Raw genomic sequence first — 26,141 nt, 5'->3', positions numbered from 1 at the left:
TTTTAACCTTACTTTATTATAACTTGTAACATTAAGCTAGTAGTAAGTTCAACCTATAGTTTTGTAAGCCATAGTGTTAAGTACTTGAACTAATTAAGTTGTGTATGAAACTGTATATGATGATGTTGGATTTAGAATGTTAAACTAGTAGTATTTCTTGTAATATATTTTTTCCATGGAATTGCTTTTTATACTCATATTGTACTTCTTGGGTAGTTATGTTTTTAACTTTACTTTATTATCACTTGTAGTGTTAAGCTAGTAGTAAGCTCATCCTATAGTATTGTAAGCCGTAGTGTTAAGTACTGGAAATAAGATGTGTGTGAATTTGTATATAATGATGCTGGATTTAGAAAGTTAAACTAGTATAGTATTTCATGTCATATTTTCTTTCCATGGAATTGGTTGTTGTATTCTTCTTGTTGTTGTTGCTGTAGGGTAATTATGGTTTAACTTCACTTTATTATCACTTATAATGTTAAGCTAGTAGTTTTTTTTTTTTTTTTTGGTGGCTATTTTGCTTTACGTCGCACCGACACAGGTAGGTCTTATGGCGACAATAGGATTGGAAAGGCCTAGGAATGGGAAGGAAGTGGCCGTGGCCTTAATTAAGGTACAGCCCCAGCATTTGCCTGGTGTGAAAATGGGAAACCACAGAAAACCGTCTTCAGGTCTGCTGATAGTGGGATTCGAACCCTCTATTTCCCGGATGCAAGCTCACAGCTGCGCACTCCTAACCGCATGCCCAACTCGCCCGGTGAAGATAGTAGTAAGCTCAACCTATAGTATTGTAAGCTGTAGAGTTAAGCACTGGAAATACACTGACTGAGCAAATGTCATGGGATAGTGGAGCACTGATGTGCAGGTGTGTTTTCTGCGCACCACACGCCCTCTGTGCCAGCGGCAGCTGTATAGGAGACCTTGTGAGCAGTGGTTGTACATGTGACAGGTGTAACGTGGAACGTCGTTGTGAGCTGACACCGTTCGAACGGGGTATGGTGCTCGTTGCCCGACGGATGGGAAGTGCAATTTCGGAAGTGGTGCGGGAATTCGGCTTCACACGATCAACCGCGTCCAGGGTGTATCATGAATGGTTGAATGCGGGTGTCACCGTGCACAACAGATGAACGACCGGCCGTCCAGTCACCCTCATTGACCATGACCGGCGACATCTGAGACAGATTGTCAATAGTGACAGATGGGCAACCGTGCAACAAATCATGGCTCAATTCAACACAGGCTAGACACGTCTCCCAGTGGACAACCTGTAGGAACATGGGTTCTATGGGGTATGGGAGCCGGCGCCGCACACGGGTGCCACTGTTAACCCAACGTCATCAGGCACAACGACGCGCATTTGTCGCCAGTCACCAGGGATGGACACTGGAACAATGGCGTAACGTGATATGGTCGGATGAATCATGATTTCAACTGCACCATGCCGATGGGAAGCACCGTGTATGGAGCAGACCACATGAAGCGATGGGTCCCGCCTGCCTCGAAGGTGTGGTCCAGGGCGCTGGTGTCTCTGTTATGGTCTGGGGTGCATTTTTCTGGTATGGAATGGACCCCCTAGTTGTTCTGGAAGAGATTTTGAATGGTGCGCGGTATGTTGAGCTGCTCGGAGACCATCTCCGCCCATTTTTGGCCTTCCAGCACCCAGACGGTTCTGCGGTGTTTCAAGATGAAAAAGCCCCGCCACATCGCTCCCACGTCACCCGGGAATGGTTCCAAGAACATGCAGCGGAGGTCCAACGACTGCCATGGCCACCCAGGAGCCCCGATATGAACCCTATCGAGCATATCTGGGATGTCCTGGAACGCAGGCTCCGTGCCATTGATCCTGCACCCATGAACAGACCAGCATTGGTAGCCGCTCTGCAGACAATTTGGTATCAGCAACGTCCAGAGGACTACCAGGGACACTTCCGCGGTGTCTCACTGCAGTTTGCAGGGTCAGAGGAGGCCCCACGCGCTATTAGGTGACTATCCCATCACATTTGCTAAGTCAGTGTACTTAAGTTGTGTGTAAATTTGTATATGATGATGCTGGATTTAGGATGTTCAACTAGTAGTATTTCTTGTAATATTTTCTTTTGATGGAATTGCTTGTTGTACTCTTGTTGTTGGTTGGTTGGTTTGTTTGTTGTTGTTGGGTAATTATGTTAACTTTATTATTACACTACTGTAAGTGACCACTGCCACCAGGATATTTCCCATTTGCGATGTATTTGTTAATAATAATAATAATAATAATAATAATAATAATAATAATAAGACCTACCTGTGTTGGTGCGACATAAAGCAAGTTGTAAAAAAAACCGATAACTTTGAAGGACCTTCGTTTTCGCTTTGTTATTTGTATGTGCTGAAGGTGATTTCTATCTCTGCTAGGATAATGTTCAGGTCATCTTCCATTTCTTCCAAGATCACAGTATCATCGGCAAAACAGAGCTTGATAATTCTTTCCACTTGGATCTACAGTCACTGGAAAATAGTTTTTCACTTCAGTAGCGGCGATTGGAGTGTGTGTGTGTGTGTTTTTGTGTGTGGAGAAAACATTACTTTTTATTTCATTTTAGCCAGCTGAAACTAGGAATTACTAAAAGAAGCAATTTATAAAAGCTCTATTGTCTTATCAGCTAATTCTTTCCTTTATTAACGGAAATACACACATAACATCCTTCGTAGCGGCTAACCGATTTGTATAGCGCCACAGCAAGTAGTGGAGACTTTGCATGTGCTGTGTGGAAGGGTAGCAGGGGTATATTTCCTTGCCATTGTCATCACATTGAGATTCACCTGTTTGCTGTGCGCATTCATCAGTCTGGCTGTCTCTTTAGTGTCTTGTTAGTTTCTTAGTGTGTAGTCAAATTCTAATACATGTGTAATATTGTCCCTTTGGTGAAAGTTTTATTGTATAGTTTTGAATAAAAATCTCAAAAACTATTATTACAGTACTTGGTAAACTGTCAACCTTTACCTCTCTGTCAAAGCTCAGAGAGCATGAAAACATTTACCACTTTGTTGCTTTTTCCTTTTTCCAGTTCTGTTGTTTATACCCCCAACCCCGCCTACTATATCCCACAAACCCGGGTACTTTTTGTTGTCTGTACCTTTTTTTTTTTGCCCCTCCCCCTCTATTCTAATTCCCAATCGCTGCTACTGTTTCACTTCACCTATTGCTGTTTGGATGTATGCATTAAACAGGATTAGCAAAAGCGAGCAACTTGCCGAACTCCTTGCTTGATGTGGGCCTCCATTTTGTACTCTCCATATCGTACAACAGCTATTTCATTCTCATAGTCTTCATATTGTCCTTCTGTCTTATACTTGACACCCAGTTCCTTCAACACCATTTCACCTATTGCTGTTTGGATGTATGCATTAAACAGGATTGGCAAAAGCGAGCAACTTGCCGAACTCCTTGCTTGATGTGGGCCTCCATTTTGTACTCTCCATATCGTACAACAGCTATTTCATTCTCATAGTCTTCATATTGTCCTTCTGTCTTATACTTGACACCCAGTTCCTTCAACACCATGAATAATTTCTCCCACTCAACTTCATCAGTTGCCTTCTCTGGGTTTACAAAAGCGATGTAGAGAATATTATCAAGATCTTTTTTCATTTACTTTTCTATAATAATACTTAATACCAAAATTGCATCATGGGTACCTCTTCCCTTCCAAATTCATTGTCAGCATGTGCTGTCTCCAACTTCCCTTCAACTCTCTTCAAAACAATGTTTGTGAGGATTTTAGAGGCATGGGTTATAAGGCTCAGAGTGCAATACTGATCAATTTGCAATTCAGATGGAATGTATCCAGAGAACCTCACAAGCAAGCTCAACCAGGGCTGTCTTGATGTGCCCTGTGGTCTTTATTAACTCTGCAGGTAAATAGTCAGTGTCAGGAGGTCTTCCTGTTCTTCATTTTTTTTCCTATACTTGGTTAAACTCATCACTCAATATTGCAACCCCTTGATCTTCATCACCTCCTACCTCTTCTCTCTCCAGCATTGCACAAGGTATTTGCTCTCCTCTGTAAAAATCTAAAAGGCATTCTCTCCATCTTGTGACAACATAATTTTCCATCCTTTGTCTTTAGCTCATTGCACTTAACTGTCCTGTCACTGAACAATCTTTTGGCAATCTTATATGCTAACTCACATTTCCCATCATTCATGAACCTTTATAGTTCTGTGCACTGGGATACCAGGAACTTTTCTGTAGCCATATTTTGCCTATCGGTTCATTTCATTTCCGAGTTTCTTTTACTGCAGTTGTTCTTCTTTGGTGACAAGAGTTCTTGAGATTCCTCCTCATGTTGATTTTCTCATTCACTTTGGTAGTTATCCAGGCTTTCCTGTTTTGCAATAACGTCTTCTGTTAGAAAACTTCCTTTCCATGCATTCCACTTGCCATCAACATTATCTGAGTCTACAGTTGGCATTCTTACTAAAAGATCCTCAGTCCTCTTCTCAAAAGCTAGAGATACTTTTTCATCTTTGAGAGCTTGTGTGTTTCATTTCTGGTAGTTCTTTAGTTTCAGCTTCTTGAGTTGAAGTTGATACTCACTCAGAACCATGTTACAGTGGCTGCCAATATCTAGGCCAGGGTAACTTCTGCAGCTCCTTATTTAGGTCTTCACTGAGTGAGTTGGGTGTGCAGTTAGGGTCGCGTAGCTCTGAGCTTGCATTTGGGAGATGATAGGTTCCAATCCCACCGTCAGCAGCCCTGTAGATGTTTTTTCTATGTTTTCCCATTTTCACACCAGGCAAATGCTGGGGCTGTACCTCAGTTCAGGCCATGGCCACTACTTTCACAATCCTAACCCTTTCCCATCCTTACATCACCAAAACCGTTCAATGTGTCAGTGCGATGTTAAACCAATAACAAACAAAAGATTTGGGTCATATACTGCTGCTTTACTAGAATGTAACCAATCTGGAAATGATTCCCTTTGCTTGAGGTCGACCAAGTACTGTATGTCTCCGGACATGGTGGTGTAACCGTGTGTTAGCTACCACAAGTTGATTGTAAGTGCATAACCCCACCGAGGAGTTTCCAAGATCATTCAGTTTACCAAGTCCAAACTGATCCACAGCCATTCTCATTTTCCTACAACGGCATTCAAGTCTCCAGTAATCATTGCATTTTCATCTCCTTGAACACCCCAGATTAACTCTGTCAATCCTGTGTATTCTCCCTCTACTTCTTCATCCTCATGGGCACTAGTTGGCATGTAGACCTGAATTATTACAGTGCCCTTTGGTTTAGTTTAAGTTGGTTTCACTATCAGTCTGCTGCTATACTGAATGTATTCTTTTAACTCTAAGACCCATTTCCTTTTTTCAGTACCACTGCAACTCCTAGTCTGTCCGCTATGGTTTGTGTGTGGATTACTCTGTAATGACCACTCCAAAAGTCTCCATTATCTGGCACCTCATTTCTGCTGTTCTTAATACATCCACTCTCAAGCTTCAGGTTTTCCAGCTTCCCACATCGCAAAAGTGACCGAATGTTCCATGTTGCAATGCTTCTCCTTTGTGGAACACTTGTACCAGCAATCCCTGCTCGGAGATCCAAATGGGGGATTATTCATTTAGGATCTTTTACTACTACAAGTTTCATTTCACAAGCTCTATTCATGGGATATCCAGAGGATCTGCAGTGGTACCCTGTTGCCTTCAGTATCCTGTGCTGTTAATCATTTTATAGGTTCATCTGCCTTCAGGGATACTTTCTCATCCCAAGAACATGAGTGTGCCCTAAATCTCTACCGGACCCTCCATCCTCTGAAAAGACTGTTGACAATTGATATAGGGAAACCACTTATACAGGTGGTCACTTGGTACATGGACGGAGAAATTTACTATGACCCTGTAATGGCTCCAATTCTCAATAAGAGTGATGTACTGACTTGGAGCATTATTATGCACACAGTTTTCCCAAAATTTGAGGCTAGCTGTAATTGGTGCAAATTTGTCCAAGTTGTTATCGACGACGGCATTTTTATTTACCAAAAATATTTAGAAATATAGACCGTTTAGTGCCACATATAGGAGAATTCACTCAACTGCCTTGTTATAAACACATTACCGGTATGTATTGTTCAGATAGACATGGCTTGTGTTCAGAGGCTCAATCATTCAAAAACTTATACTGTTTCATTTATGCATTGTTTATGTTCAGTATATTACACTGTACTTACAGGATGCATTTTCTTGCTTCTCTGAAAACAATTTCATCCAGCATTGCTACTTAATGAAAAAGAATCCTACTTTGCAGTTTTTTCACAACAGCCATATAACTTGTCAAATTGTAACAGTCTGTCCTGAAGGGGATATTTTTCACAATGCCTCACTATTTTAACAACATACAACAAAGAGTATGTTTGCACAATGGTCTTTTCATCTTGGCAAAAAAAGAGACTGCAACAGTAGTTTTTCCTGGGCAAGGTTAGCTTTTTTTACGCCGCTAACAGGTAGATAGCAAGCAGAGCAATATCGACCTTAACCCTCCAGAACACACAGGGTAGTGTTACGTCAGTACATGTGTATGGTGGAAAAGACCACAATTTAATTTTTGCGGTATTATGGCAGCATTTCATTTGATCATATTAATGTTCTATTTTGTTGTTTCATTTATTTTTGGTGGAAGTAAGGTACATAACCATTTGTTTATTTTTATTTACATAATTATAATTAATCACATATTAAACACTAATATTACAGAAGTTACCAGTATCACATCTGCAGTTAAAGTCGTACATATTCTTTTTCACTAAAGATAGCATAAATACAGAAGGTATAATTACATAAAACACAGGGAAACTAGATACTAAAAGTAGATATGCAACGTAAAGCTTAGGAAGAAATGTACTTGTCCATTAAGTTTCCTTCAGCTGCAAAATGCAAATACCCAGTAGGCCTAAATTGTTACAAATATTATCTTTTTATACACTCATTGCAAATCTGTTTTGTAGCAGTGATGATTTCTTTGTTCATACTAATTATAAGACGTCATCATTTTCCTCTCTTCCCGAACCGCAGTCTTTACAAGTGAAGACAGTTTGTTCCTGGCAGATAAAGTGTGAACATGTTGTGCACGTAGTCTTCATTTTCTAATTCTTTGTCATATCACAAAAGTTACATCTTCTAAGGTATTGGGGCATTTCTTCAGGTTGCTTCTGAACCAGCTGTGGTCCAAGTAAATCCTGAAGTCTCCATTTCATTCCTCGGGGAATGGTCTAGATTGCAGTGATAATGCAAATATTCATTGCACAATTCAGTTGAAAGGTTTTTCAGAAATGTATGTCTACTCTATCACACTTTGCTTGTAGAATAATTAAGCTATTAATTCCTCCTGCATTTAGAAATGTGTAGAACTGAGCTAGAAGCCATTGGTGACTTACACATGAAACAGAATGTGCACGTTTGAGCTTATCAACTATGTCCACTACTCCTTTAGTGAGATTATAAAAAGTGATCTCATCATTGTGATGCATAGTTCACAACAGCAAAACCATTTTTATCTTCCTGGGCACATATGATAGAGTTGCAACTTTTCCAAAACCAAACAAACTGCACTGAGGTGACCTGTCTTTGGTTTGTACAAAGAGGGAAGGAATTCCCATCCGAGTTCCTACCATACTTAACCTATGATTAGCTAGCATACTATCGACTAATGGTACAGGCATATACCAATTATCCACAGTTAGGTTTCAACCGGATCCAGAAATTGGCTGAATAACCTACTGCTCACTTTGTAGGGGCCTTTTTGCTGTTTCCCGGCATATATTTCCATATTTTGTGTGTTAGAATGTTCTGGAGTCCATTAGGATGATTATATATTCTTTTTTTCTATTGACTTTACGTCGCACCAACACAGATAGGTCTTACAGCGACAATGGGACAGGAAAGGGCTAGGACTGGGAAGGAAGCGGCCGTGGCCTTAATTAGGGTACAGCATTTGCCTGGTGTGAAAATGGGAAACCATGGAAAATTCTTTAGAGCTGCCGACAGTGGAGGTGAATATTTTCAGGCGATATTTTTTGCAGGCTTATTAGCAATGTATTGTCAAAAGGGATATTTATCATGGAACACATCCAGCATTTCATTGATTTACATAAAAGGTGTCTGGGTTATGATGATGATGCTTGTTGTTTAAAGGGGTCTAACATCTAAGTCATTGGCTCCTAATGGTACGAAATGAGACAAAATGGTATGACAATTTTTAAATCCATAGTCCTCCACTGACCAGAATTCGAAAACGTGAGGACGAAGAATGAATGGATGGATGTGAAGTTAAAACAATCAGTGGATCAAACCCGCAATGCCCCACATTCTCAGAAACCTAGTGTTAAACTATACTATTACTGACCAAGGGACAGCTTCTAAAGCACAATACTGACTCGATGATGCTTGTAGTCGAAACAGGTCCAAAATCCAGGTCATCGGCCCCTCATAATGGTATTTATCGCTAGGAAAATAGAACCATGCTATGTGTCATGTTGCGGTACTAATCAAAAGTAGCGTAGACTCGCAGTATTCAACACAGTATGGTACTACGAACAGGTAATGAAATTCACACATGTAACACACACCTATGGTGTTTCACACACTGCGGCGCTACTTACAGGCAACACAAACCTATGGCGTTCCTCACATAAGTGGACTAAACACAGGGACCTGCACTATCCCATAGTGTTCCCCACAGAATGGGTACTAAGCATAGGCAAGGCAGAACTATGGTGTCGCTAATCCCATGGTGTTGCTCATATAGGTGTACGAATCACAGGTACTGTAAAAGCCGCCAACGCACTCAATTACTACTAATCACAAACCTATTCCATGGTATTCCCCGCGTGGTGGTACTAATTATAAGTAGTATCATGGTTCTAATTTTATCAACCCTTGGTCGCCCCTTGCGACAGGCAGGGGATACCGTGGGTGTATTCTTCGCCTGTGTTCCCCACCCACAGGGGGTTGTGTGTTCGGGCCACGAGAGGTATTTTATTTCCCTCAAGTCCTCCGGCAAGCCGGTTAGGACCCCCCTATCCGCCACCTAGGACGTGCCATGTGGGAGTATCACCTCTCCCCCCACTACTCAATAGTCGTAGGTTTGTGGGTGTCCGGGTTAAAGGTATAATAATATAAAATTTAATAACTTGAGAAATAATGGAGATATTTATTGGCAGTTTGTTCCTACAATGGGTAACTCAAAAAGTTTTCTGTGTTCGCTTGCGGTGGTACCACATGGGCATGCGCGTAACTGCATTGTTCACGAGAAGCGCGGCAGTAACCATGTGACTCACAACAGAAGGTGTTTTGTGTGCTTTCGCTTGTGGAGATAAAATCCGGTACACTAGTACAACATAGATTTCAGCGTGAGTTTGGACTGTTACCAACTGATGATGTTCCCACTTACGTAACAATCATGAAATGGGACAGGCGCCTTCGAGAATCTGGGATCTTGTTGTCGATGTTGGGCCGCCACACCAAGCACGCAGTTTCAGAGGCTACTGTTGATTAAATCCGTGAGTCCTTCAAATGGAGCTCTCGTAAGTCAATTCGACAAGCAAGTAGGGAGTTACAGTTCCCTCGTTTGACAGTACACGATGTCTACAAAAGGTTGCGCCTACGGGCGTACAAATGGCAACTTCGTCAAAAAATGAAACCTCAGGACAGGCCGCTACGGAAGGCATTCGCAGAGACAATTCTGGCAAAAATTGATGGAAACGAGGCATTCCTAGATTCGGTCTGTTTCTCGGACAAGGCTACATTTCATATTTCCGGCACGGTAAACAAGCACAATTGCCGCATATGGGGATCTGAACCCCCCAGGTAGTGATAGTAATATTGGTATTGGAACGGGACTCTCCAAAAGTGAATGTGTGGTGTGGATTGTTGGAGGACAGGGTTATTGGCCCATTCTTCCCATGGAGCCTACAGTTAATGGAACAAGTTACCTAGACAGGTTGGAGCAGTATGTTGTGCTATAACTTCCTCGTGACGTGATCTTTCAGCAAGATGGTGCACCATGCAATTATGGAAAAGTTGTGAGGGATTTCTTGAATCGTGAGTTCCTAGATGGCTGGATTGGGAGAGGTAGTCCATCAATTGCTTGGCCCCCTAGAAGCCCCGACATTACGCCACTTGATTTTTTTCTGTGGGGGATTGTCAAGAATCAAGTGTACCAGACACCAGTTCGTGATCTACCAGATCTGCGTCATTGTATTCATGCAGCTATCGCAAATATTAAGCCTACAATGCTGCAGAACACTTGGAGAGAAGTGGAATACCGATTAGATGTCTGTCGCGCCACTAATGGTGCGCATATCGAGGTTTATTAGGTATGTAAACAAACATTTTGAGTTACCCTACTTGTAGAAACAGACCAGACGTAAATATCTCCACTACTTCTCAACTTATTCAATTTTATATTATTATACCTTTAACCCGGACACCTTGTATTCATGAAGTCAAATAAATATTAAAATTTATTTATTCCACCTATTCAATACATAAATAGCAATTTTAATTAAGAAATTAAATCTTGAATAAAATTATAGAGACATGCTTCGCCCTTTAATTACGGGCATCTTCAGCCTTAATCTCGATCTGAAAGGTAATTAATCAGATACCTGATTGTATTAAAATAATTATGAAAGTGAAGATGATGTTGGAAATGTGCTTCAAATGGTGAGCAAATGGTTAACAATAGTTATGATATTCTTAAAATGAACCCTTAATAAAGTCTTAAAAAACAAATAGTCATAAATTTATACACTTTCTTGAATGTCCTTCTTTAAAAATTGATAACAAATTGTATACTGGTAATTTTATAAGGACGTAAATTGTTACGTTAAACCTTGTAAAGTGGCGCCCTGTGGAGGTTGAGGGCGTTAGAATAATGATAAAAGAAAAAATGTAGTTGATAATTCCAAATGGAGTATTAAAACATATTAAAGCTAATAAAGAGACGTTACCATTGCTCACTTCAAGTGAACTTTATAATACAATTGTTATGTTGCAACAAGTAAAGCAGGGCCTTGAGATGGTTGAGGGAGTTAGATAAAATTATCGGGTTTTGAACAATTCAAGCGTCAACAATTTCGGTATCCTGAGGTGGGCGAGGAGGGAGTTAAAGCCTGATACAGTTATCCTCAGATTCATCTTCAGCATCAGGTGAAACTTCATTGTCCATGTCATGTTCACTCTTTTCTGTGTCATTATTGGCATTGTCTTCCTCCTCTATTTCACTTTCATCTTCACTGTCTTCATGGAAAAGTCTCTCTCTGGCAGCATATTGGTTTATACTTCATTCTGTCTATATTCCTTTTCTACACTATCAAGCAAGTTTTCACCTATTCTGGATCCATCTCAGGGTACTACCATATGTAATACGTATACGAGTGCAAAAATTGCTGAAAATTTAACGTGTACAGCACAGTAGACCGTCACAATGGAGCACACTACTACACGCACACGGTAAAAAGCATGGCACAGTATCTAAAATATCCATGGTGCCAGCACATAGCGAAATGAAGGTTCAGTTTTGCAATAGACCAGAAGGCAGAAGCCTGAACTAGGACTCCAATAAAAAACGCACATCTGTGGTCGAAAAACCGTGGTGCATGTACTGGAGGGTTAAATACAAACCGGTGATAGATGGGTTGCATATCTTCATGAATTTTAAGGGACTGTTGGACCACCTTGTATATAAGGAAAAGTTGAGTGTTCAAAAAGAAATGACCAGATAGATGATTTGGAAAGGTAAAGGGTGAGAGTACACGGAAGACTCAAGTTACACTGAGTGACCAAAAGAGTCGGGAAGGGGTATCCCATTAGAAAATGGGCCATGTATGACCCCTGAGCGTTCCGGCTGGCTGCGGCATAGCTGAGCAGTCTGTCACAAACACCAGTGTCGCGAAGATGGCAATACATCATGAGCTAATGGACTCTGAATATGGGATGATCATCAGTGCATGGGTCATAGCATTGTGGAGATTACATGCAAATTCGGGTTTTCAAGGTCAACACTGTTGAGGGTGGATCTTCAATATTGCAGAAAGAATGTTACCACCTGCATAAACCGCCAAGTGAGAAGACCAAAGGTGTTTAATGAATAGACATAACGTCGCCTCCACAAAACATTATTGGGCGCTCGACGGGCTACTGAGAGTCAGATCACCGCCCAGTTGAATTTTAGGAGTCAGGACCCCATTTCTACCAGGACTGTAAGGAGGTAACTGCACCGCATAAGCTTCACCAGCCGACGACCAACTCTTGTCCCTTTGCTGACACCTCGACACAGACGACGTGCATGGGCCCGCGAACATTGGTGATGGACTATGGAACAGTTGAGGCGTGTGGTATGATCCTATGAATCCCGGTTCCAGTTGTATCGAGCTGATGAGCGCATGAGAGAGTGGCGTATGCCCCATGAAGCTATGGATCTTGCGTGTCAACAGGTTGTGTCCAGGTGGGAGGTGGCTCAGTTCTGGTCTGGGAGGGTGTTCTCATGGTCACAATTAGGCCCCATTGTCCAGCTGCAGGGAGCGCTGACAGGTGCACATTCTTTCAGACCATCTGCATTCCTTTTTGGCCCTAGAGCACCCTGATGGAGATGCCATGTTTCAACAGGACAATCCACTATTTCATCGCCCTGTGGTGGCACGCAGGTGGTTGGAGGAGCACTCCAGTGAAGTTATGACCATGGAATGGCCCTCCAGATCCCCTGATCTTAATTCAGTCAAGCATTTATGGGATACTGTTGATGCTGGTGTACACTCCATGAACCCTGCACTAACTACACAAGACCAATTGTGGGTACAGTGCAAGATGCGTGGGTCCAGATCCCTCCAGAACGATTCCAACACCTTGTAGAGTCGATGCCTTGGCGTACTGCTGCTGTTCTGAGGACTCACGGAGGAGCAACTCGTTATGAACATCACATTCAGGGTCTTTCCATGACTTTTGGCCACTCTGTGTATAATAGGTGGACCTGGTTAAGAAATAGTAAAGCAACAAGACCTGGTCAGGAACATGGTCACAGAAGACAAGTGGTGGAAGAATACAGTACAATGAAGCAAAATCATATTTCCCCTGATCCAGCTGAATCTGGATAAGGGAAATAATGGTGGTGATAGAATACACTAACCAGGTGATTTATTGAGAAGGCTGAACGCACAGAGGCATATTTAAAAAATGATAGTAAATAATTTTTATTTCATTTTAGTTGCTCTGTACACAGGTTTAGGAATCTAATAACAAAGTAGAAAAAACAGTAACAAAATTTTCGGTAGCTGGCTCTTCTGAAGCATTGCATTTTCAGTCATATCTTGATTGTTCACACTATCTGAAAGAAAAAAAAAAGAAAGTTTTCAATGGAAATAAAAATGCACTATTAGAGACTATTTTAACAAAATTATGTTCAACAATGATCAGCCAACTTTAAGTAATGTATTTACTTGCATAATTTCCCCACTTTTAAAAAACATTTTTAACTTCAAAACGCGGGGGGGGGGGGTAGGAAAAGTATGCAAATTTCATTTTGAATCTAAAATACCAGTGGAACTGCACCACTTCGCAAGTCCTTCGGCAATTGCTGGCATACAGATGTCCTCCTTCAAAGAAAAGTTTGTTCCTTCTGCATGAATTTACATAGCCACCATCTGCTTTCTATATTGCTTTTATCTGCATCTCCAGCATCTTTAACTAAAGCGTTTCATGAAAAATGGAATAACAACTGATAAAAGTGTATCAGGCTTCTGACTCTGATATAACTTTCATTCCTTAACAGAACTTTGAAAGATGAAGGTATCAGCCAAAGAAAGACAAGAGCCAAGAAGGGCATGAAAAAGGAAGATTCCTTAGGCCTCAAATGCTCTAATACCATCGGGGTCAGAAAAGAACAAGAGGTCCAACAGGATAGATGAAAGTGAGGAGCAATGAGTCAAAACTGAAGAGCTATCATTTCTTAATTCTTTCTCAATATTTGCATACTGGTCTGATTTTGGTCCCCAAAATAATAAAGCTGTCTTCTAGTACATAGCAACTGTCCTTTCTATTTTAAAACAAATGAATTCAGACGTCAACAACATGTTGAGTGAACACCCTTTAAGACAGGATGAGAATCCATTTTTCTCATAAATAAAAAAAAATAAAAAAAAAAATAAAAAAAAAAATTCATACAGGGCAGGCAAAATAAAACTGGCCTGGAAAATATTACAATATGACTGATGCAGAATTGACCCTTGTTAATGAACATCACAGAAGATACCGGAAATGGCCACCGTTGACGTCGATGTAGCGCTGTGCTCAATTTTTCAAACTGTGAGACGCGCACAGCTATAGCTGTAGGATTATTGGAGTACACCTGTTGCTCCATCTTGCTGAAAATATCCATACAGTCATTCATCTTCTGTGAGTTGATCCACGGTTGGATTGAACAGAGCATACCGGTTAGCATTAACAGTTTGGTGAAAGAATCGTGATATGATGCGGATACCAGACACTGCGCACCACACACAAATCTTGAGATAATGCAACAGCATTTCGTCGTACTGATGGGGATTTGCTGATGTATAATGGTGCATTTTCTGCAAGTTCACATACCCTGACAGGCTGAATCAGGCCTCATCTGAAGAAATGAAAAACTGAGGATCCAAAAGTCCCGACTCCACTTTACTTAGAAACCACCGTCGGAACGCAACGTGAGAAGGCTTGTCTAGACGCTATAACGCATGCACAACAGTAAATTTATAAGGACATAGATACAGGTACTTTTTGATAATGTTTTTGACACAACAATCTCTTAATTCCCACTTGCAAGACATAAATGGCATTGAGATTTCGTCGGGCTTCGCTCTAAGCTTTTCTTCACTCAAGCAATGTTTTCTAGTGTTCAAACTCAAGACAGATTGGTGCATCGAAATCAAGGTTTCCAGCAATTCCTGTGATGGGCAGTGCTCCTGTTCATTAAAGAGGGTCAATTCCAAATCAGTCTTATAAATATTTACCGGGCCAGTTTTATTTTGCCCGCCCAGTATAATGCTTTTCACATTCATGTTCCTTATTGAATACCTAGCAAACAATATTCTATAATGACAGTTATGTTCATCGTACTAAGAGAACATTCTATCCTCTTATGTTCATGTCTTTGTACCTATTTAATTTTAACTTGTATTCTTGATGATAATGTAAACTGAAGATAATCCAAACAAGGACTGAAAGATGAACTCATTTGCATGAAATAACTACTAACTGTAACTGAATAGGTAAGCATATGTTTAACAAAGTTTCCTCTTTGAAAATTTTCTGGTCCTTTTTATTTACACCAGTAGCATCACACATCTGATGAGCTGCAGCACGATTGCTGTTATTTTCTGCTAATGCTATCAGTGTTAATTTAAACTGTGCTTTGTTAATTCCAGTTTCCTATAATATTTTTGAAAATTAAAGAACTAGAGAACCTGTGCTACTCGGCAGCATTTGTTATAAATAGGTCAGATAACGTGTCATAATATAGCATTTCTCCATGTGCTGCCTGGGTACTTTTTTGAACGTTAACTTGCAGAATTGTATTACCTGTTAATTATGTGTGAAGTGAATGTTTGTAGATTTGTTGTGACGACTGATATTTTACGAACTTTGTATTACCTGTTAATTATGTGTGAAGTGAATGTTTGTAGATTTGCTTGTTGTGACGACTGATATTTTACGAAGTTTTCTTTTAACATTTGTTTTATGTCGCATCAACACTGATGGGTCATAAGGCGACGATGGGATAGGAACGGGCTAGGAATGGGAAGGAAGCGACCATGACGTTAATTAAGGTATAGCCCCAGCATATGCCTGGTGTGAAAATAGGAAACCACGGAAAACTGCTCATCTCTTTCTCCCGAATGTAAGGTCACAGCTGCACGCTCCTAACCACATGGCCAACTTGCTCGGTGAAGTGTTGTTTAAAATCATTTATCCTTATTCTGACATATGGAAAAAAGGCATAGACTACAATATACAGAGACGAAAACAGGGTAAAAAAGAGAGTAAAATAAAGTTTCTGAGAAGCATATTGTGTAAAATAAAGAAGTTTTGAACAGAGTTGAGAGATGTCAATTTCATGACCGTATCTATGTTTAATCAAGAAGTAAGTATAAATAACCACCTAATCGATACTTTATTAATGCCTCAGGCAAAACTGAATAAAATTAAAACTTACAGGACATGTTTCGACCACTAAGTGGTTATTTATACTTACTTCTAGAGTTGAGAGATACAGGAGAGGCTTGGAAAAGAAAAGCTCCAGGACAAAACAGGCTAGAAACAATAAGAATGCCAAGAATAACATTGGAACTAAGTGAGCTGGCTGCATGCTTTTTGTCATATTACTGTAAGCTTGCATTCGGGAGATGGTAGGTACAAACACCACTGTCCACAGCCCTGAAGACTTCTCAGCAGTTTCCCATTTTCACGCCAGGCAAATGCAGGGGCTGTACCTTAATTAAGGCCATGGCAGCTTGCTTCATAGTCTTAGTCCTGTCCTGTATCATCCCTGCCATAAGACCTATCCAAGTTGGCGTGATGTAAAACCAACAGAAAAAAGATAAAGCTTAAATACCAGGTAATAAGAACATTTGATTATCTGAAATATACGGAACCTCTGACAGAATTTCTGATGAAACCAATACGTAACATAACTGGCAGGTTTATATTTTTGCTATTATTATCATTATTATTATTTTACTGGCCATATTGGACCACTTGAGTTATTCCATATTAACTTTCTCTTTGAAGGTTGTACTGTTTGGTTGTTGTGATGTACCCAGTACTTTTTCATTCGTTCCAATCATAATTTTCTCATTTTGTCCGAAATTGCTTTAGCCCTTCTATGTGTCATTTCTGCTGAAAATTTGTGAGTCTTCAGCTTGCATTCGGGAGATGGTAGGTACAAACACCACTGTCAACAGCCCTGAAGACTTTTCTGCAGTTCAACTGCTTTGAGATCTTGCTGAATTTCATGGATCCATTGCCCTCCCGTCTTTTTTACAAGATTTCTCATAACTAGTTGTCGTAAAAGCCTATTTCCTGGCAGTCATAAGATGTGAAAGAAATGAGATTCTTTTCTTCTTCATTATGCTGGTGATTGGCTCAATTTCTCGATAAATCATTGGATTCTCCAGACTCCCTCGACCTGCTATTTTTTTTATTTATGCAAGTTCTCATGATTCTTCTTTGAGTTTTGATAATGATGATGATGCTTGTTGTTTAATGGGCCTAACATCTAGGTCATTTCAGTTTTGAGGAGCTGATCAGTTCTTCTTTCATTTTTAATTTGGAATAGGGTTTCACAAGCCCAAGTGGCTTCCAGGAGAGTTAGAGTTTTATAGTGTTGGATCTTAGTTTCTATTGACAGGTATTTATTATTATTATTATTATTATTATTATTATTATTATTATTATTATAATACGTTACCCAGGTTAGAAATTGGGCTTTCTTCATTTTGTTAGTTCTATTTATGCATGTTTCTTTCTTATTTAAGTTCTGTGTGATGATTTCTCCAAGGTATTTAAATTGTAGAACTTTGTTAATTTTTTGATCAGTTATGAAGACTATTTATACTCAGGGGTTCCATGGGCATGATTTCAGTTTTCTCAAAGGATATTATTTTGTAATCCTATTTCTACGGCGATTTTTTGGAGACTGGAGATCTGGGCACTAACTTCTCCCAAGTTAAGGGTTAAGAGACCTAAGCTGTCCACAAATCCCAGGCAATTTGTTCTTGTCGAGGGTTTTACTCTATTTTTTGAACTGTAGGCAGATTTTCCTTTAGCCCAAGTTTCATGACTTAATCGAGAGCCATAATGAAAAGCAGTGGAGATAATCAGTCACCTTGTCTGAGGACAGTTTTTATCAAAGAGGATAGAATAGAATAGAGATGAAACTCAATGATAAATTTCGGTTCCAAGCCACTTGGCGCTAGTAGTTTTAGTCTCTTTTCCGAGATAGCGCCACAGTGTGCATTCTGGTGCAATACCTTAGTATTACTATCGACAGATAGCGCGCAGAATTAACATCCGGCGCAGTGACGCACATCCGGGTATGCTTACGGCTCCTCCCCCTCCTTTCCCTGCCCCCCCCCGCCCCCCCCCCCCCCCGCCAAACGGCGATAATAATGCAGTTCTACTACTTCCATGTCCAATACACTGTAATTCATATATTTTTATTTCCAAGTACTTACTACGTTGTAAATAATGATCTGATACCCCTAGTTCGTATGGCATACTATGTTACTGAGAACATAACCACACACCTCAAAGCAGCTTTAACTTCAAATGAATGATTGACACATTAACACAAAGCTGATATTATAACAAATACGAAATCCCTTCGAAAGCAAGACAACGGGATATCACATCAATATCCAAGTACCACATGAAAATAAAAATAACAGAATTAAATGCACTGAGACAGGAAATATATAGAACTACATTAATAGAACCATTCAGCTTTCAGCCCCTGATGTGTAATCAAACAGGAAATACAGGATTTCAGGAGGACTGGCGAAGATATATTTCAAATAAACAAGCACAAGGAACTAAGATTTACATCACAAGCACATGAGCACTTGGAATTCAAACAACACAAATACTGTAGCATCATGGGAACTATCGATTAAAATCGATATAAGTTTGAACAAGGTTAATCGATTGGTAAAGTCGAATTCGATGCAATTCAGCAATATTATCTCCACAATGCTTGACGATTTATTTCTAATTAATTTGTGAGAAGTGCCCACTGATTGAGGTTAGACTTGAAATACTTTAAATACTTCACTCCAAGACAAACTGCCTTTAATTATTAACAACGCTCATTTCATGCTTACTAGCGTGCCATCTACAGAACGTGTATATAACTATTTACACGTTATGAATGACCTCCAGCGCCATCTAGAAAAAGAGACTGAAACTACCTGAAGCTAGCTACAGATTGGAACCAAAAGCCCTATTAGAGTTTCACCCCCCTGGTTTTTATTGTAAAATATTTTGATATTTCTCCCCTGAACTTAGAATTTGTGTCAGTGATTTTTATTAATTTGGTATGAAGACAGTATGATTGAAGATTTTTAAAAGTGTGGTTCTATGGATACAATCATATGCTGTTTTGAAATCTATGAATGAGATAAAGAGCCGTTTGTTTCTGCACTTGTAATATTGCACGATTAGTTTCAAGCTGAGAATTTGGTCTGGGCACTTCTGTATAGACAAAATCCTCCTTAGTATGCCCCAAGTTGTGGTTCCAGAGTGTTTTTGATCCTGTTGTAAATTATGCGAGAGGAAATTTTGTACGTGCAGTCCAGAAGGGGTTATTCATCTGTAATTATCTGGGTTGGTTTTATCTCCTTTTTAAAATAATGGATAGAATATTCCTGTGGTTGAGTGCTCCGGAATTTTCTCTGTTATCCACATTTCTATTAGATGTTCACAGAGATTTATTATCGCAGGTTTTCCAACATTTTTTCAGATATCTGCAAAGACTAAGTCTTCACCATATGCCTTGTCATTTTTTAGTTCATTTATTGCAAGTTCTACTTCCTTGATGGTTGGAGGATCTATTAGATCAGGGGTGGTTAAAACGGGTATGTCGGTGTTAACTTAAAATGCTATTATATAAAATTCCTTATGATTGTATTTTAATCATGTTATTTGATTTAAGTCTCACTAACTACTTTTACGGTTTTCGGAGACGCCAAAGTGCCGGAATTTAGTCCCACAGGAGTTCTTTTACATGCCAGTAAATCTACAGACACGAGGCTGACGTATTTGAGCACCTTCAAATACCACCGGACTGAGCCAGGATCGAACCTGCCAAGTTGGGGTCAGAAGGCCAGCACCTCAACCATCTGAGCCACTCAGCCCGGCTGATTGCATTTTATATGAATGTTATATGCTAACATGCTTCCCACTTCTTTGCTAGTCAAAGTTTTCCTTTTAGCTGATACTAATATAAAACAACTGAGAGAAAACAAGACTGGCAGATATTGATATAGTATATCTGCCAATTACAGTAGAAGTCCGTTATAGCGAGAATTCATAACAGCGAAAAATTTACTCGCTATAACGGATTGTCGTTATTTCCGATTTTTGTATAAAGGTCGGAAAACCCTTCATGCACTTTAAAATCGGTATGAAACTGCAATCAGTTTGTTCAAAACTTGCGTTTCCACAGATGATATCCACACTACGGCTTACTTGTTTGTTATTTTTCGTAATCCGATACTACGTGAAAGTGTATGATTTAATTTCATTCTGAAAAAAATATAGTACCGTATTTCTCCGAATCCAAGATGAACCCCGCTTTTTCCTTCAAAAATTTTAAATCAGGCTCAAAAAGAAGTTTGTAAAATCATATGAATGCCTTGTTGTACAGTAGGCCTACGCATTTTAAGATTATTTTTTTTTTTTTTTTTTGCTAGGGGCTTTACGTCGCACCGACACAGATAGGTCTTATGGCGACGATGGGATAGGAAAGGCCTAGGAGTTGGAAGGAAGCGGCCGTGGCCTTAATTAATGTACAGCCCCAGCATTTGCCTGGTGTGAAAATGGGAAACCACGGAAAACCATTTTCAGGGCTGCCGATAGTAGGATTCGAACCTACTATCTCCCGGATGCAAGCTCACAGCCGCGCGCCTCTACGCGCACGGCCAACTCGCCCGGTAGATTATTTTTAGACGCCGAACATTGACTTTCGTCATGCCGTATTTCTTTTCTTTCTTTCCTTTTTTTTTTTTTGCACAATTATTCTTTATCTCCGTGGGTTTAAGGACCACTAACTTAACTTTGGCATCATAATACTGAAGAGAACTCGTTGAAAATTTTCCGGCAATACCTATTCCATGCGTCTCTACAATACAACAATCCATCGGGAAATTATTCTTTCTGTCTATAAAACTGTTACTTTTACGCAGCGTCAGATATAACCGGCTGCTGCTACACGCACGTCTCGCTTGTCGGGTTTGGCCAAATTCAGCAGCTAGCGATGTATAGGCCTAATCGCGTACGTTGAAAGTCAACGAACGAGTTTACTGCACCACGGTATGGCCATTCCGCCCTTGCATTTTTCGTGCACATACCTCACAATTTCATCTTCGACTTTTTTAAAGTGTCCTAGTTGCGGACCACTGAATGCATCTTTTGTACAGTACGCATTTGTTTAGCTCTTTGTCTTCACGCTAACGCCAAATACTGGCTTTAGTTAGGCCTATGCCGTATTTTCTTGCAGCTGCACAATTATTCTAAATTTCCGAGTGTTTAATAAACATTAACTTAAAAGTGGCATTATAATATTGACTAGAACCCGTTGAAAATTTGCTAGCAATACCTTTTCCACGTATCTTTACAATACGACTATCCATCACGAAAATATTCCTGCTGTCTATAAACCTTAATTTTACCGAGCGTCAAGTACAATATACGCTTTATGCCTCTGCACTGAGTAGCCATGGTTTTCCTAAGAATTTGATGCCATTCTGCAGATCTGAGAAACAAACAGGCTCTGTACAACCGGTTGTCATGGCTAGCGATGTGTAGTAAAGAAGCGGTCGTTTATTGTCAACGACTTCTGTGTGCGTTTGAAAAGAAGCAGCATGGTTACTGCGGTAGTTGCCAGTGGTATCCATTAACTTACTGTTAGGCCGGGAATGCAACAACCCTTGAGTTTTAGCATGAGATTCTGAGAAGAAGAAGAAAAAAAGAAAGACTTTGATTTGGAGAAATACGGTATAACTCCAGAGATTTCTGTGGCAAACACCTCAGCTTTCTTCTTCAAACAGAGTCACCTAACCTAACCGTATGTAGCCTATCATGAAAACGTGTTTGAAACGCAAGTAGAGAAATAACCTCCCCGCGAAAAATTTACATGTAAATAGCCGTAAATAGACACGAGAAGATATGAAATATCCTCTGAAATCAGTAATGTACTCTGCCATATCTTGAGGTGTATCACATTCTTACTTAATTTCCGTATATAACATTAAAATTAAGATATCGTTTACTTCAGTCTTTATTTTTAACGAGTCAACAACTGCTATCGGCCACGTTATTTACGCATTTATTACGAAAACATGTTATCCTCTTTTATTTCGAATTTTCTTTAGAGAACAGCAGTCGATGGGTATTACTAATCAACTCCAACATCGCCTTTGAATGTCAACGAGAACGCTCGCAAATGCACAAAGTGAGAAAACTGTACCATACCGAAGATGATCGATCTCATTTTGTTGCAAACGTTTCAGTTTTCTTATTCAAACAGCATCACGTATCATAACTTAACCATATTATATGTATGATGAAAACACACTTCAAGCGCCAGTAGAGAAATTATACCTCTCTCGCTATAAATTTTCATAACAGCCTTTCCGTAATTTAACCAGATGCGACAAAATATAAACTAACCTCTGAAATCAATTAAGCACTCTGGCATATCTTGAGGTGTATCCCATTCTTACTTAATTGCAATATTTAGCCTCAAAATTAAACGGTTGTTTAGTCAGCCTTAATTTTTAACGAGTTAACAACTGTTATTGGACACGTTATTTACCCATTTATTATGAAAATATGTTCTCTTTCATTTTGAATTTTCTTTACGGAACAGCTGTCGACGGATATTACTAATCGACTCCGAAATCACCTTTGAATGTCGACGAGAGAAATCGCTAGTGCACATAGCGAGGAAACGATGCCGAAGGTAATCGATCGCATGCATTATCATCGCTGGAGTGCATAAATATCGGTAACGCTTAATCGCTCGTAATAACGGGTGCGCCAGTGATAGGGTTCTCGCTGTAACCAAAGGAAGATACACAGTTTAATATAGGGATTCTGAAGGGACAGAAAAAGCATGTCGCTATAACGGAGTTCTCGTTATATGCCGTACTCGCTATAGCGGGCTTCTACTGTACACATTTATTAAGAACAAATTATAACTGAAAAAAAAACAAAAAAACAAAACACAGTTACCAAAATGTGTCTACTACACATGGCCTATAGTTCACTCAGCCTACAATAAAAATATCCGGTTAATTACTGGGGCCTAAGGTGACAGGGCACAAGGTTAATTATTTTCTAATCCACTTAAGACAGAAGGTTATAGACAACGGAAAACTTCACTTGGCCTGCAACTGGTTTAAAAGTAGTCATCAATCAAATGCAGGCAACAAGGAAAAGTAAAAACATTTCTTCGCCAAACATTTCTCTATCAACCTATTAAAAAAGATAAAGGTTATAAGAGAAAATCCAAAATTGAATAAACATACCAAAGAATGATACAATATATTGGAGAATGTTCTTACTTTACCACTTTTAAAAACCTTTGTTTGCAAAACAAATAAAGAAATACTTACCAAACAATGCATCAAACATGACCACCTTCCTTGAGTTTACCAATAAGCTGGTCAACATCAGCAAGGATAGAACCAGCTTGTCGAGTTGGGGGATCTTCCACACTAACAACTTCAATACGGGCCGAAGTGTCAACACCTAGATCTTTAGGGGTGACTTTCTTGATAGGCTTCTTCTTGGCTTTCTGTAAACATTAGAACCTATTAACATCAAGTGAAAATACATGGAGAAAACAAAATAGAACAATATTTACAAAAACATTTCTCTCAACATTTTTCACTGGAAAAGTACCTTTCTATTGTGCTATCCACTTAAAACCATGTGAGAAGTTGCCTAGGAGCAATATGATAGTCAAAAATGAAAATTCTGCACACATTATTCAACTCCACCTCCAAGATAAACCCTGAAAATTCTAGCGACAGTCCCAAGCCCAAGTAAAGGAAGATGGTTGGGCATCGGGCTAACAACTAGTCCGCATAAAAAAAGGTAAAGAAATCACGATTGCCTCTGTTACTAAGAATACCGCTGCTAATAGTGGTGCTACCACTAGTAGAGCTACTAAATCAGTACTGTGAGGAAGTAAGACTTGGCTAAGACAGCATCGGAGCAAATCGGAAATGAAGTCCAGCATTCAATGAAAGATTTCATTTTTCTCACTGAAGGCCATCACATACATTAGTACCTGGAATGTATGCACACTATATCAAACGGGTCTAGCTCAACTTCTCTGGGAATGCAATGAATATCGATTGAACATCCTTGGGTTCAGTGAAGTGCGATGGACTAGTAGTGGACAGCTGGCTAGTGGGGACAAGACCATCTTATTTTCCACCCACAAAGACAAGACATGAAAGAGGAGTTGAAATTGTCTGAAGCAAACAAGCAACATGGGAGTCAGTGAATGACAATTCTTCCAACATATTTTTCTGCTAGTTGCCCCCCGCATTACAATCGTCCAAGTCTATGCACAGACAGACAGCGCTGACGACACTGCGAAGTATGACTGCTAGGGTCAACCCCAGGATGCATTCTATGATGTGCCATGATGGGACCTCCAGATTGTTCTCGGTGACTTTTATGTGCACCTGGGCAGTGACCGAAGTGGAATGGAAAGAAACGTTGCTGCATTCGCTTCCTCAGACTGCAAAAGTGAACAGAGAATGGCTAGTCTCCTTCTGTGATTATAATAACCTCTGCACTGGGAACACTTTCCTCCAATATTATCTCATGTATGAAAACACTTGGAGAGCCTCAAATGATGTGACCTTCAATGACATCAACCACCTTTGCATTAGCTGTAGATGGAGAACATCTCTCCATTATGCCAGAGCATACAGAATAATTTCAGATCATTTTCTGTTGGGGAAAATCTCAAACTCAAGTTGAAACACCAAAAAAGACCTACCACCATTACAACTTATGTCGTTTAGAAGTTCCAAGATCCTGCCATATCCACCAGCTGTGTCCTCGAACTACAGAATTGCTTCCAACTCTGTAATGAACAACCAGCTATTGAAGACCACCATACCTAGTACCTGCGTTGAAGTGATTATCGGCCGCAAATAAAGCAATCGATCCAAGACAGATCATAGCAGTCGATCGATTAAAGGAAACTTGCAAAGTTGGGGAGAGGACAGGCCAAGACAGGTGATAATAATAAGCGAGCAACCCAACAATATACCAAACTTTACCGCTGATTGAAGAGATGTTGTCAATGGACAAGAAGGATTGGACCCTCCTAAAAGAAAAGAAGCCGAGAAGCTGCAGGTCAGGATGAACGGTGGACTGAGCATTTCCGGCATGTTCTCAACCAACCTAGCCTGTTAACAACACAAAACTTTGATAAAGAAGAAGCATTTGATAAGCTCAATGTTAATACTGCCACAATTACCACTGATGAGATAAAAGATGTAAGGAAAGGTATTCCAATAATAAGGCATCAGATCTCAATGAAATTCCCGCTGTAGATGGCGAGCCATTGGCCAAACAGTTCATAATGCTCTGAAAACTGAAGAATGTCCCAAACAAATGGAAATAAAAATGAAATGGCATATGGCTTTTAGTGCCGGGAGTGTCAGAGGACATGTTTGGCTCGCCAGGTGCAGGTCATTTGATTTGACACCCGTAGGCGACCTGCGTGCCATGATGAGGATGAAATTATGATGAAGACGACACACACACCTAGCCCTCAAGCCATCGAAATTAATCAAGGATGGTTAAAATTCCCGACCCCGCCGGGAATCGAATCTGGGGCCCCTGTGACTAAAGGCCAGCACGCTAACCATTTAGCCATGGAGCAGACAAATGGAGAAAGGGTATAACTGTGCAATTACCAAAAAAAGGGAAACAGAGTGTACAATCTGGTGGAGAATCACACTTATATTTGTGCCTGGTAAGGTCTCCTGCGCATAATACGGAATGCTATTGACCAAAGTCTGCAGGAGGAACAATCAGGATTCCACAGTGATAGATTGTGTTGCAACCTGATCTTTGCCCTACACAGTATTATTGAATAATGCATCAAATATCATCATCTGCTCTCCATAAATTTCATCGATTTGAAATAGGTATTTGACAGCATCCATCGTGAGTCACTGATCTTCAGGATTTGTGGTATACCATAAACTTCAGTCACCATCTCCAAAAGTTTATACTTCAACTCTTCATGTTGTGCAAAGACCTACATGGGACACACTGCGTTGTTTGAAATCACCATAAGAGTTTGACAAGGA

The 26,141-nt window shown here is 40.0% G+C and overlaps 1 protein-coding gene across 5 annotated transcripts in view; it reads right to left on the bottom strand.

The window, feature by feature from the left end:
* Positions 1–13,216: 13,216 nt before the first annotated feature.
* Positions 13,217–26,141, bottom strand: part of Etfb (Electron transfer flavoprotein beta subunit) — a 105,784-nt gene continuing 92,859 nt past the window's right edge. For all 5 annotated transcript variants that reach the window (XM_067151824.2, XM_067151816.2, XM_067151800.2 and 2 more), the window contains exons 7-8: positions 23,412–23,593; positions 13,217–13,366 (exon numbers count right to left, since the gene is read on the bottom strand). In XM_067151824.2, coding sequence (XP_067007925.2) covers positions 23,423–23,593 — 171 coding nt within the window. In that variant the 3' untranslated portion in view covers positions 13,217–13,366; positions 23,412–23,422. The remainder of the gene's footprint in view (positions 13,367–23,411; positions 23,594–26,141) is intronic.

Source organism: Anabrus simplex, chromosome 1, assembly GCF_040414725.1.
Source record: "Anabrus simplex isolate iqAnaSimp1 chromosome 1, ASM4041472v1, whole genome shotgun sequence".
In the NCBI taxonomy this organism is placed as follows: Eukaryota; Metazoa; Arthropoda; class Insecta; order Orthoptera; family Tettigoniidae; genus Anabrus; species Anabrus simplex.
Note: the sequence above shows the minus strand (reverse complement) of the source record. Positions and strands in the feature narration are given on the sequence as shown.